Source organism: Sceloporus occidentalis, unplaced genomic scaffold (assembly GCF_023333645.1).
Source record: "Sceloporus occidentalis isolate IW3139 unplaced genomic scaffold, rSceOcc1.0.p SCAF_4, whole genome shotgun sequence".
In the NCBI taxonomy this organism is placed as follows: domain Eukaryota; kingdom Metazoa; phylum Chordata; class Lepidosauria; order Squamata; family Phrynosomatidae; genus Sceloporus; species Sceloporus occidentalis.
This window is the reverse complement of record NW_028316984.1, coordinates 523,968-538,094: the sequence shown is the minus strand read 5'-3', so window position 1 is coordinate 538,094 and position 14,127 is coordinate 523,968. Positions and strand designations below refer to the sequence as shown.

The following is a 14,127-nucleotide window of genomic DNA, read 5'->3' as shown; positions in this document are numbered from 1 at the left end:
TTTGATGGAACTGCAGTGGCAAACTAGAAGGCTTCCAAGTCAATCCTTCCTCAGTTAGATCAGCTTTATTGCAAAGAATATTGGCTTATACTGAGTCAGATTTTTGGTCTATTTAGCCCAGGTATTGTCAGTCTGACTAGTAGTATGTGTCCAGGGTTTCAGCAGGATTCTTTTCTTGTCCCCCTTGGAGGTATCTGGTATTCATTGGTGGTTTTCCACCCAAATACTAACTGACTTTGTTTCAAAACCAGACAAGATTGGATAAGTTCAGGATTTGTTCAGATTTGTTTTCTGTATTAGTTCTTGATCAGAGTTAAAAGCATTACTGTTTCCTTGCCCAATTCATTGGGTCACCAGAAATTGGCAGCTGACTTGAAGACATGCATACATACACACATAAGGTAAAATCTGGGAGAAAGCTTCCTTCCAGTTTTGGCTAGGTCCTGCCAAATTCTGTTTTTGTTTCAAAGGAACATTTCCCACTCACATAGCTTGCAGAAGAAATGTGAGAAGATATCTCTGTTTTCATGAAGAATCTTGTTTCTGAGTTCTTGTTTTACTGAATAGTCTTGGTAGTCATACCATAGAAAGTCAGGAAAAACTCAAGAAAATTTGTTCTTTTTCCTGAGATGACAAAGAAGTTTCTTTTTGAACAAATATCAGGCTTGAATAATGAAGTTGCACTACTTCAATATAAAATGTAAGCTTTTCATTCTATAAAACTTCATACACTTGAGGGAGCTTCACCCAGGATGGAAAGGACCTTTAACAACGTAGGAGCTCTATAGACCGGCATGTTGTGCCGGCCTGTAGGCATGGTGAAGGCTGGGTGTCCGGATGCTCTGAGCCCTCATCGGGTGCCATCTTGGTGCGCCTCATCTAGATGCTGCATACCATGATGACGCTCATCGAGCACAGCGCCTAAACAGCACTGCGTACAAGGGGTGTCATCATGGTGCACGAACGTTCCTGTGGTGCTCCTTCCGGGACGCAAAAAGAACCCCCTTTTTGGGCTTCTTTTTGCTCCTTCTAGAGGCCGCAGCATGCGGTTGCCACAGCCTCCATTCGGTGTGAAAAAGGATGGCTGCAAACCGCCCCAAAGGGGTGGTCTGATTTCTCCTTTTATCTGACACAGGGATAGAATACATAAATCACTTCAGAACATCTGGCGGGACATATGATTCTCATCTTGATCTAAGGACTAAACATTTTATTGGGGACACAGCATCCAATGAGCATCCACAAAGCAGTTTTTGTTGTGGCTCGTGTGTTGCACCCATAACCCTTGTTGGTACCTATGGAAATGACGCGCAGTGTCCACCACGACCACCTGCAGAGTTCAACCATGTCGACAGGATGCCAAGAAGAAGGAGTCTGTGAAGATGTCTTCAACTAATAATGACTCTTACAAGTCTTCACTCTAAACGAGGGCTTTAATCTTCCTTTGCAGTATTTACAATATAGACATACACAGTGTATTGGACATCCGTCTCTAATACACACTATTTACACCAACCAACAATAACACAACCTCTGAGGCAGCCACATTAACACACAACCATCTCACTGCCTCTCAGTAACAGATACAGCCTACTCTCAGGCACCAACTGTCTCACAGTAACAGACACAGCCCACTCTCTGAGGCACCAACTGTCTCACTCTCTCTCAGTGACAGTTGAGAACTGACAGTTGACAGTTGCATCAACATTCCGATGATGCACTGTTTGAATGCTGACACATTAGCTGCCACTGGAGCTCCAAATTATCTGCACAGCAGCTCCCCCTAGTGGCCACACCAATGTCATTTCCTGACAGTTTGGTTGTGATCTGTTAGCATTTACCATCCTTACTGAGTGATGGCCCCACCATTTCCTCCGTCATTGTCTTCCTTAAAATGTTTTCTGATTCCCTATCAGTCTCAGCTCATTCTGAGCTTTAGCATTCCTTACACTATTTCTACAATCTTGAGTACACTTTCTTGGTGATTTGTCCTTTCTCTTTCTTTTCTTTTCTTTCTTGCTTTCTTTTTACATACTATTTTTTATTTGCAATTCCTTCTTGAGTTTGCTATGCCGCCACATTGGCTTTTTCAGATGTTTCCCATCTTTCTTCTTCCATTTGTGGATTATTTGTGATTTAAATTAAATCAGTCATGAAAGAGTTAAAGCAGTCATTAAAATGACTATAGATGGCAAAGTGAAGTGTTGAAAGGAAAGACCAAGGGAGAGGCTTCTGTCAATTATGATATTTAAGGTTCGCAGTGGTATGTATTAATTATATACTGTATTAATTTAGATCGAAACCAAATACATTTATTGTGTTCCATACTGAATTCTGGAATTATCTGCTCAACAGTTCATGGCTTTATCCCTTCTATTGGTTAACTTATTTTATGACTCAATCTCTCTCTTGTACAAGGGTTTTTTTCTGGTTCTTCACAGTTTGAACCTGTTGCTTGTGTGCACACAGCTATTTAATGAGAATAAGTTTTTATAAGATTAGCACAATTGCATACACGAGGCATTATGCCCCCAATGGTTTGCCAGCTTTTATTCGTAGAAGATTAGATTCTCTAGAAACTTGATCCCCTACTGGGGATCAGAGCATTCAACTGAGGTTTTCATTCTGATACATAATGAACGAAGTCTTCAACATGTAATGAAACAAGGGTGCCATTCATTCGGAATCACTAAACTTGAGAGCACTGGCATCCCAGCAGCATGTCACTGGAGCTGGAAGCAGAAGTTTCCACAAGTTCTGTAAAGCATTTATATAGTGGAAGAAATTTGCATTCCTTGCATTCCTTATATGTCATATGCAATTTTCTCATACTAATTTTTTTAGCATTCTTTAATCCTTGAGAATCCATTCATTCAACATAATGAGAAGGTTAAAAAAATCTTTAGAAGTTAATTACAGAGGTCTAAATCAAATAGTTATTCCTAACTAGAGGAGATCTGTTGAACCAATTGGAGCTTGGTAAGAGATCATTTAGGTAAGTTGTATTGATGCAGAAGGTCTGCTTCAGTTGAGACTAACAATTGGATTTATGCCAAAGATAATGGGTGGTAGATCTGGCATTACTGCATGAACATTGATGTTTGATAGTCCTAGAAATAAACTGAAGGGAGATTTGTGATAAGTCACCACTGCCCTTAAAACATTCAGTTGTATCTGTTGTTTCTTGCTGTCAGAAGATTTATCACTAATTAAGCATAAGATGATGCTTTTTTCTTACTCTTTTGTTAGTTTGGCCATCTTCCACAACGTCCTTAGTACTTCCAGCTGACCTGTCAGTCTATCTTTTACAGATGCATATGAAAAATATGAGGCTTCTGTTTGAAAAGAATGGCTGTCTATTGATGATGCTGAAAGAAATAAATCTAACCCAGCAACTTAAAAAGAGCAACCACCAGTTATAAGCTGCCCCCTCCCTTATTTGAAAAATGCCAAGATCTCCTAACAACATTGATACCCATTTGTGAGAGGCTGTATCTCATCCATAAAAGCAAGATGTTCTCATTTGAAATGCAATTCTCTTGGTGCTGGTGCCACATTCAGGCCAAAATGCATCATATACACACCAAAGGGGAGCTATTGGCAGGCTTGGAGAAGCTCGAAAGTTTGCTAAAGTACAAGATCCTCAGCAGACACAAATACAAATACAGATTGCTGAGGAAGAAAGAAACTTGACGTGATGGGAGAGATACAGGAGTAAAGCAATTGAACAAGACTGCAAGATTTATTTTTTGCAGGCTCTGGCTCCAAATTCATATGTTCAATGAACCATTCTTTTTTGTTTTCAGCAGCCAGATAAAGAAGAGGGTGCCAACAAACTTCAACCAGATGAAATCAGCCCAGAAAAGCAAAGTCATGTAAGCATCAATGGCACAATCACAGGAGATAAGTGCTCTTGGGCAGCAAAACCTAAAACCAAGTTTCAACCCAAATACCTACTGCAAAAAGGAAACCAGGCCCATTCCATAGTTCTGATATACTGGCAAATGCCACACCATAGTACCACCGCCGTCATAGTCAATGATCCTTATGCTTGACCAGCAGCAGAGCCAACAGGGCAACACTGACACGCATCCATAGCTTCCTTAGCAACTCTGCCACTGCTCATCAATCACTTGTTGCCATTGACAATGTCCTGCAGCAAGACATGCACTGAGGGGAATAATTAATACATAGTGACAGTGGGAATGCCACAGTGTTCCTTGCCAATATGTATATAATGCAGACCCATCCTATGGCATGGGATTGCTTCCCAGGAACAGGCAGTAGTACCTATTCCACTGAAGGTCATACTTGCTAAATAAGTGAAAATTATATCCCTCAAAAGGACACCACCACATTATTTAAGGAATGCTTCTTCTACACTTCCTGACCAAATCTGAGGATCACGGCCTGTAAGCCACAAAATCCTTGTTTGAAAACAGATGCTTGGAGAGGCACCCATATTGGTCTCTTGAGCACTGGGGTGGCAATCAGCTTCTTCGGGCCTCACATTTGGCTGAAAGAATTCTTCTTGCCATGATATTGCAGAAGCTAGGGTAAGTCAGGCTGTCCTTGGGAGATTCAGTTTGTGTTCCAGTGATATGATGAATCATTTGCCTTGAGGCCAAACACTCTCCTTCATTACGTGGGTGTTACTAATACAAAATTTGGCACTTGGCTTTTGTTACTCTTGACTGTTTTGTTCTCTGGCTGCAGGGGGATATGGGTTGGTACTTCCTGAAAATTCACCCAAGGCAATTCTAATATCCTTTTGTTATCTCCCCCCCCCCCCTTCGCAGCCCTTGTTTTCTGACCTAAAGTCCTATTTGTGCCATAGAAATGTCCACAGGTCAAGCAGACACTTGTGTGAGCCATTGCAGCTCTATCCTGTTTACCCAAAGGATCTAATTTAAGAAATGTTAATACTGTGCATGAGGAATAAAAGCTGAGAATTAACAGAAACAGAGAAAGGAACTTGTGTGCTGGAGAGGGCTTGTAGATTTTGAGGCACTTAGAGAGTTCTGGAGATAGCATTCTGATTTGGTTTCTTTCTGTGAGGAGTGCTATTGCCAGATGCATGGAGCACTTGGGATTTTTCTTTCTTTCTCCCCCCCAGCCTGGTTTATATGTGTCATCAGGTAATTAATGTTCTGAGGAATAAAGCAGAGGTCCTGCATGCAAACTCCTGTTTGCTTTGGTATATATAAATGAATGGAAAGGGAGCACTCTAATTCAACTTAGAGGTAGGACATATAATGGCATTTTTTTTGCATAGGATGAAATTTGAGTCATTCAGGGGAATGCAAGGGGGGGGGGGGAGACACACACTCAGTCACAGCTGCAACAGCCAGGATATAAGGTCCAGTGTTTGGAGTCCTGTGTCCCCAAATGGTGTTTCCTGAAGGGGTCTCTCTCACTGATCCTCATTGTCTTTATAGCTGATGGGGGGAAATGTAGACTAATGAGTGTGCATGGATGGCTTTGTGCCGTACATGGCTTTTTGTGCTAGCAGCTTGCTCAGAGCCATGGTAAATGAATGTATGCTGAATACATTGTTACATTAATCAAAATACTACGAATACTTATTTTTATTGGGAGATTTTTGTCTTTCATGGCTTTGCATAATTACTTTACCTGCACAGCGCCAGCAAATAATCTTTTTTCTCTTTCCTTTTCCCCCAGAGTGGAGGAAGTAGCACAGTTTCACAAGACAATATCTGACCCTTTCTTCAAAGCCAACCCACTGGCAGTCATCAGTGAACATCTTTCCAAAAGACTGATGCGGGAGAGGGAGGGAAAGCCACTGTAACATCATCATTGGAGCGGTTTTGAAAGCACAAAAGATGGAATTCACAAGACACACTGCCCACTAGGCCAGCATAACTTTCAAGTGTTTGCAGAATCATGATATCCAATGACCTTGTTTTCTGTCAAAAGAAATATTGCTGCCATCACTGATGTTTATGCTACAAGTGCTAGCTACAGTTATGCCCACTATTTCACTAGAAGCTCTGTAGATCTGTGATTGTTTGCATTTCCCACTCTGTGCTAAATCACGCACCAGATGTTACTACTTCTCTCTCTCTCTCTCTTTCTTTTCCAGCTTTTTCTTAAACTGAAGTCTAAACCACCATCTTCTCCACTAGGAGGAATATAGCATTTGCATCTACATTTTCCATGGGCGGTAAAAATGCTAGTTTGAGGGGGATTTATTTTGACATGTCCAAATAATTTTATTATTGTATCAAAGGCTAGAAAACCTCAGTATTTCACAAGCTATAATTTATCTAATAATTAGTGGTTGTCTCCTTGTGAGGCTACTGTTATAACATAGCAATAAAAGAGACAGTCCCATCTAAACCATTTCAATGAAAATATGATGAGGGACACTAATCAAAGAGCCTCATTTATTTGAATGCACAGCTTTATTAATTGCAAAATTACACTGATTTGTGCAATACACCATGAGGGCCCTACTAACATAAAACATGCCAAGAATGCTATAGAGAGATGTGTTACAAAGGTTTAAAAATGCAGGGGTAAAATCACAAAGCCAATTCCATAAAACAAACCCAAGATATGTTCAAAGGCAGCTCCACATAGGAAACATTTGAATAGTCACTTTTGGATTTTATTAAGACTTTGTTGATGGTAGCTAGCCTATCTTTCCAGGGGGTATATTAGCTTAATGTGGTAAAACATGCTTTTTGCCAAAGATGCCAGTTGGTCATCAGAAGGTAAATCAGGTTATAACAGCATCCTAAAACATATTTAAGAAAGAATGTGAACTCTCCAGGCACCTCCTTGTTCAGATCAGCCACCTATTGGTAATTAAGCTTTCATTTCTTAACTGAACAAACCAACTGATAGCATGTCATGTGTCCAAATGCCTCAGTTGTGTTGACTGCAAAAGAAAAGCATTTGGTGCCATGCGCATAACCAAAATGCATCTCTGTGGATCTCCAGATAACCTCATCTAGCATTTTCATTTTTCTCGAATTTCAGATGCTTGTGAATTTTTGATTGCCTTAATAAATCAATTTGGGTATTTTGTTTTGTTTTAAGTATCAAAAAAAGCTTGTGTATAAAAGTGTCCAATTCTACTCTTCAACCTCACTTGTGCCCAAAATCTTCCATAGAAACATGCATGTGTGTTGAAATGTCTTGAACTTCACCATTTGCTCCTTTTCTATGGAAAGTTCAAGACTGTGATGGCAAGTAAAATCGTTTTTGAACAGTCTTCTTCTGGGAGGATCTCTTCATTTACAGGTGGCCTGGCATGTGGTTTCCTTAATTCTCATTTCCCAACAAAATATTTCAGATGGATACCATGATGGAAAGTGTTAAAAGCCACTGAGAGATCCAGAAGAATGAGCAAGGTTGCAGTCCCTTGCTCTTCTCCCATCTCAGGTGATCCAGCAAGTTCACCAAGGCAGTTTCTGTTAATTTTGATTACCTGATGAGACAGAGAGAAGAATGTTTTGAGTTGTACAGCCTCTACCCATTCTGAGAACTTTGGCCAGGAAAAATCAGTGACTGGCTGAAAGAATAATCTTGGGTGACTACAAAACTTTCTTTGGCCTGTTACAGACAGGCCAAAATAAAGCTGCTTCGAGTCACTTTGGATGTATGATATTTCAATGATACATGAGTCCTAAGAGTCTGGAAGCTGCACCAAAGCTCCACTCCAGTCCTTAGGACTGGAGCGTGGCTTTGGTGCGGCTTTTGGACTCTTAGGACGCATGCATCATTGAAATACCATACCTCCAAAGTGACTCGAAGCAGCTTTATTTTGGCCTGTCTGTAACAGGCCCTTGTCAGAAGTAGTCAGGACTGTTTCTTTTCAAATGGGGTGCTGTTAGTTCTCTTCCAAGATGTGGTAACCCCAAGTGAGGGGAAAAGTCAAAAGCTGCAGCGTTTCAAGCACCTTGTCCACATCCTTGGGATGCAGGAACTGAAAGTCATCCAAACCACAATGAATAAATGGGTCTGTGGACATCCTGTAGCTGAACTGCCAAAATAGCAGAGGACAAATCTGAGTGAATTTGAATGGTTTTATTTATTTTTTAATGTGCTTTGCAAATGAATCGCTACAGGCTAGTAAGGTTTTGAGCTGTCATAGATTCCGAACCATGCAGAATATTTCTACCAGACACCATTTGAAGAGACACAATGGTGGCATGAAAATGTTCTTTGTAGCCCCAGCTTAGGCTGGTAGTTGAACTCTCACTTTGGTTCCATTGGATTCATTCTCTGTCTTGTTTAGTTTGTGTTCCAACCATTATCAAACCATCGGTTTCACTGCCCTCAGAAACTTCTCATAATACTGAACACTTTAGTTAGCAAGAGAGGGTGCCTTTAAATAATTGTGCTTACAGGCTTCAACTAAAGCAACCATGTCCATGGGAGCACTAGTCGCATCAATTACAAGCTTCACAAACACCAATAGGATCTATCCATTTATATGGGGAGACTTTCATCAGTCCAACCACAATGGATTTCCCAATTTTCTCCCAATGGAGAAAACAAAATTATTTGACCATGCCAATTAAGTCAATAAGGAGCCTTTCGATTGAGTTCATGGTTATTGCCATTCAAACCCACCACATTAACAATGTAACCTGCATAGCTTAGAATGCCAGAATTTGTTTACTTGGGTCCCAAAGCTTAATATATAAATAAGAGCAACAAGCTGCGTGAAGCCATGAGAGATTACTGCCTCATTGTAGAACAGATTGTGGAATATCCATTTACTGAAGCCCAGTTGGCAAAACTTGGGTTTTTATTAAAGCCTTTGAGGCCTAATGATTTCATCAAATTCTGTACACTTCCAGGGTTTTAGACTGTTTTAACCTTTTAATCAACTTTTAAATTATGCAATTGTTTAATATGTTTAACTGATTTTATTGTAAGCGGCTTAGAGATCTTATGATACAGGGAGGGATACAAGTAAATTAAGGAGCCAACCCATGATTTAGTGATTTGAGCGTTGGACTAGGATTCTGAGAGACTTGAATTTTGAATTCCCACCCAGCCATGGAAATTGACTGGGTGACCTAGGGCAAACCATACTTTACCCTAAGAGGAAGGCAACAGTCAAACATGTCTGCTGGGTTTTTTTTTGGGGGGGGGGGGGGGTTGTAAAAAAACAACCCCTAGAATACTGTGAATAAATCAGACTTCGTATTATCACTAGTGAGGAAATTTTCTTATTAAATTTTGAAGAAATTCTAGGAGAAAATGACTTAATATAGTTACTGTTGTCCTTTGTTGTGCCAATTAAATTGATCTTTTTTTATAATTTAAGTTGCTTTCTTTGACTTAGCCATTTCCTGCTCTTTTTGACTATTCATCTCATGTTTCTTGCCTGGGAATTATTGGTTTTGTAATCCAAGACATCTGGAAATGACCAGGTTGGGAAAGGCTGTCCTTAAGCATCATATCTGTCATGACCCCAATTACATTTTAGCACTGATCAGCACCTTTCCTTTTTCAGCCAACATGTCTGCTCTTCTATGATCCATTATTGTTTTTTCCAGTGAGTCATGCCTTCTCGTGATGTGTCCAAAGTATGACAGTCTAAGTCTTGTCATCTTGGCTTCGAGGGATATTTCTGGCTTGATCTGCACTAGGATCCATTTGTTTGTCCTTTTGGCTGTCTGTGGGATCCTCAGCACTCTTCTTCAGCACATCTCGAATGGATTTTCTCCCTATCTTCTTTCTTAACTGTCCAGCTCTCGCATCCATACATGGTAATAGGGAATACGATGGCTTGTATGATTCTTTTTGTGCTGAGTTGTATATCTTTGCATTTTAGAATCCTTTAGAATCTTTTCTTTCATAGCCACCTTCCCCATTCTTAATCTTTTTCTGATTTCTTGACTGCAGTCCCCGTTTCTATCAATGTTTGATCCCAGGTATGGGAATTCTTTTACTATTTTTAGGTTGAAGTTGTGAAGGTCCTCGATAGTCATTATTTTTGTTTTCTTTATGTTCAACATTAAGCTTGCCTTTGCACTTTCTTCTTTGATCTTCCTTAGTAGATGTTCCAGGTCTGTGAGGTTTTCTGCTAGTACTATGGTGTCATCGGCATATCTTATGTTGTTGATATTCCTTCTTCCTATTCTCACTTCTCCTCCTGCGTCCAAGCCTGAGTTTCTTATAATATATTTACCAGAAGAATCCTTCTTTTGTTTGTATTGATCAACACATACAGATATTCAAACCTGTAGATGACAAGACTATAGCAGCACAAGGCTGACCCAAAACATTTTACTGCCAGCTGCAAAAGACAAAATAGTGCTTCCTACTCCTAGCCCAAATTCCATGTACAGAAGCCAACCAGTGGCATACAAATGTTCTTTTCATAGTGATAGGAGAGTAGCCTCCACAGCAGCAGAGAAAGCCAATGCTTCTTAAGCTATCTAATTTAGTGAATCAGCAGGCTTCCCCCTCCCAATATACCATGGGCCAACACCATGTTTGTGCCCATAGGCTACAGCTGTTTCTTCATGGAAACTTACCACAGACTGGCACTGGCCCATGGACCACCACTTGGAGTAGCACATACGTAGAAGACACAGAGTACATATACAGTCACCCCTCTAACTCACAGATCTGGGATCTGCACCCTTGAATATCTGTGAAGGGGTGACCTCCGCTATTTCCAATAGCACTTGCACCCAGGCCACATGCACAGTGGCACACCCCATGCAAGCCTATGAGGCTAGAATATCTACAAGCCTCCATTTTTGCAGTGGGGTCTGGAATGGATCCACCGCAAAAACGGAGGGCCAACTGTAGTTCAGTTCATGCTGCAGAGCCATGTTGATGTGCTTTTTGTTAGGCCAGGCTTTTGGTAAATGGTTGGACGTTGAGGAAGGAGCTTTTAATTGAGGGGCCATGTTATGTTTTTTAAAAATTATGATCTTTACAAATTGATTTTAATTCATTTGTATTTTACTATTGTAACACGCCTTTTTATTTGTGTCTTTAAAAAAATCTTGTTATGAACCACTTGAATTCTAGCCATGGGAGAAAGGCAGTGTTTAATTTTTTAAAATGTATTTCCCCCCCATTCGTTTGTCCTCTTTTGTTTTAGATGCACTTAGCACAAGGCAATTTATGTAATGCAGTAAGAACACAACTTCTCCCCTAATTAATTTTTGGGGGGAACCTTTTGAAAAATTCCCAATCCATTATTGCTCCATTAATTCATTTATTATACTTTAATTATCTTGCGTACATATTCTGTTGTTGCATACATATACTGTCATTCCCTCCCTTTCTTTGTAATCCCATATTAATGGTTACAATTTTCAAATTAGCCCCTCTTGTAAAGCAAGCAGGGCACCATGAATCTGCACTTTTGTCCTCTTCTGTCCTAGCTTCTTCCTTGGCCCTAAGTAAAACAACAAACCCTGATCCTACTACTGTAAAATCTAAGTGTGATACTTAGTCTGCCATGGCCTTTCTTCAACCTAATGCTCCTTATTATCTGTTCTATTATTCTTTCTCTTCCTATCCTTCTCTTCCTACCCTTCTAATCTAACTGCTTCATCTCCTTCCTATAGTCCCTGCAGTTTTTCTGTTGTCACATCCAGAGTTTTGGGGTGTGCAGTCACCAGTATGTGGATGACACCCAACTCTATCCTTTCTATCTGATTCCAAGGAATTATCTCTGTGCTGAACCAGTGTCTAATGTCAATAATGGACTGAATGAGGGCAAACATTGAAACTCAATCCAGACAAGACAGAGGTGAACCTGATGAGTCAGGAAATGAGACGTTGCCTGTGCTGGATGGGGTTACACTCCCCCTGAAATGTCAGGCTTGCAGCTTGGGTGTGCTCCTGGACTCAGCTCTGAGCTTGGATGCCCAGATTTCAGCAGTGTCCAGGAGTGCGTTTTTACAGCTAAAACTAGTGCACCAGCTGCACCTGTTTCTTGAGATGTGAGATCTGGCAATGATGACACACGTCTTGCTGACATCCCGTTTGGACTACTGTAACACACTCTACCTGGGACTGCCTTTGGAAACTTCAACGGGTCCAGAATTCTGCGGTGAATCAGCAGGCTTCCCCCTCCCAATATACCATGGGCCAACACCATGTTTGTGCCCATTGGCTACAGCTGTTTCTTCATGGAAACTTACCACAGACTGGCACTGGCCCATGGACCACCACTTGGAGTAGCACATACGTAGAAGACACAGAGTACATATACAGTCACCCCTCTAACTCACAGATCTGGGATCTGCACCCTTGAATATCTGTGAAGGGGTGACCTCCGGGGTCCTGTTCTCTGGAGCAGCAGAAAACAAGCTTGCTCCCTCCTCAATATGACATCCCTTCAAATATTTAAACAGGGCTATCATATCACCTGTTAACCTTCTCTTCTCCAGGCTAAACATCCCCAGCTCCCTAATATAACTCCCTTGCTGAAACAGCTTCACTGGCTACCAGTTCGTTTTCCAGCACAATTCAAAGTGGCCTTTAAAGCCCTACATGGTTTAGGTCCAGACTATTTGAGAAACCATGGCCCATTACAAACGGGCCATATAGTACGCGCAGAGCGCGTACTAGGGTTAGGAAGGGGCGGTGCTTCCGCACCCCCCTAACCCTAGTACGCGCTCTGCATGCACAAAATGGCGGCGGCCATTCCACACGGCCGCCGCCATCAATACATCACGACCACACCGCCTCCAAACGAGGCGGCGCGGTTGTGACGTATTGGGGCCACGCCACAGCGCCTATGGCGCCCTTTGTGTGACCCCGGAAGGAGCTCCGTTTCGGAGCTCCTTCCTGCTTTGTGTCGCTGGGCGCAGCCTTCAGACAGCTGCGCCCAGCGACGCAAGGCCCCTTTCTCCTCCTCCCTGCCGCCGCGGGGTGTCCTTGGGGTTTGAAGCCCCAAGGTCACCCCTTTTCAGGCTGCGGGGAAGCGGCCTTTTGCCGCTTCCCCGCAGCCTGCAAAGCGGCAGATCGGGGCCTCAGCAGCTGCCATTGTAGCAGCTGAGGCCCCAATACACCAGGGAAAGCAGCGCCTACAGGCCGCCTCAAAGGGGCGGTCTGTAACGCACCCATATCTCCCCATAGGAACCTGCTAGATTCCTAAGATCTTCAGGAGAATGCTTTCTCTCAGTCCCACCACCATCACAGATTCACTTGGTGAAGACACCAGAGAGACCCTTCTAAGTGGCTGCTCCCATCTTCTGGAATGCCCTTCCATGGGAAACGAGTTGGCCCCCTCCCTGCTTTCCTTTCACAGGCAAGAAAAGACATTTTTTATATAATTGCTATTTAATTAATATCAGAATGGTTTTTATGGAACAGGTGGGTTTTAGTTATGCTATTAACTTGTATATTTTTCTGTGATTTTATATTGTCGAGGATGATTTTAATTGTTTTGAATTTTACTGAGATTTTTTTTAATGTTTTATCTCCCTCCACCATATTTAACATAGATCTGTTTAAAACTAGTTCAGTGGTTGTGGAGACCCATGTGCTGGCAAATAAGCTTATTTGGAGGAACTATAGCCATGAAAGCTACAAATCTACTAACTTAGCTGGGATCTCATTGAGATGCATGGCCTTGCTATTGTCAATTAAATCACTAATCCACTAAAAATTGAATTTTATAAGGACCTTAAGCTGGTTATGTGTGAAGTTACGAGGAAACGGAAAAATAGAAAATGGTTGTGCAGAAGACAGTTGGCCTGTCAAATATTTCACCCACCGGTGCCAGTCAGCCAGGGTTTCTTTTAGAAAAGGATTTTGTATTCTGCTTAAAGCTGTTAAGTTTTTGTTTAATTTGATACTTTACTTTGCATCTTTTCAGCCCAGTCATCCTCTACATCTTCTCTTTCCAGGCTACTGACAGTACCATCAGCATAATCTTGTTCCCATGCCTTGTGTTGCCTTCGCATTACCCATTGACCTATGGTGACCCCATACATTTCCCAAGGTTTTCTTAGGCAAGTAATGCTCAGAGGTGGTTTTGCCAGTTCCTTCCTCTGAAATATAACCTACAGCACCTATATTCATTGGCAGTCTCCCATCCAAGTACTAACAAGGGTATTCATGTAAGTACAAAGCCATGGTTTTCTCTGATTTCTCTTCTCAATTCATTTG

The 14,127-nt window shown here is 41.6% G+C and overlaps 1 protein-coding gene across 2 annotated transcripts in view; it reads left to right on the top strand.

Moving 5' to 3' along the window:
• The window catches only part of SLX9 (SLX9 ribosome biogenesis factor), a 66,577-nt gene extending 59,004 nt beyond the window's left edge, over window positions 1-7,573 (top strand). Inside the window, exons 5-6 of one of the 2 annotated variants that reach the window (XM_089519016.1) lie at window positions 3,810-3,875; window positions 5,683-7,573. In XM_089519016.1, coding sequence (XP_089375142.1) covers window positions 3,810-3,875; window positions 5,683-5,809 — 193 coding nt within the window. In that variant the 3' untranslated portion in view covers window positions 5,810-7,573. Of the gene's footprint in view, window positions 1-3,806; window positions 3,876-5,682 lie in introns of both variants that reach the window. The other variant, XM_089519017.1, reaches the window with a different exon arrangement.
• The last annotated feature ends 6,554 nt before the right edge of the window (window positions 7,574-14,127 follow it).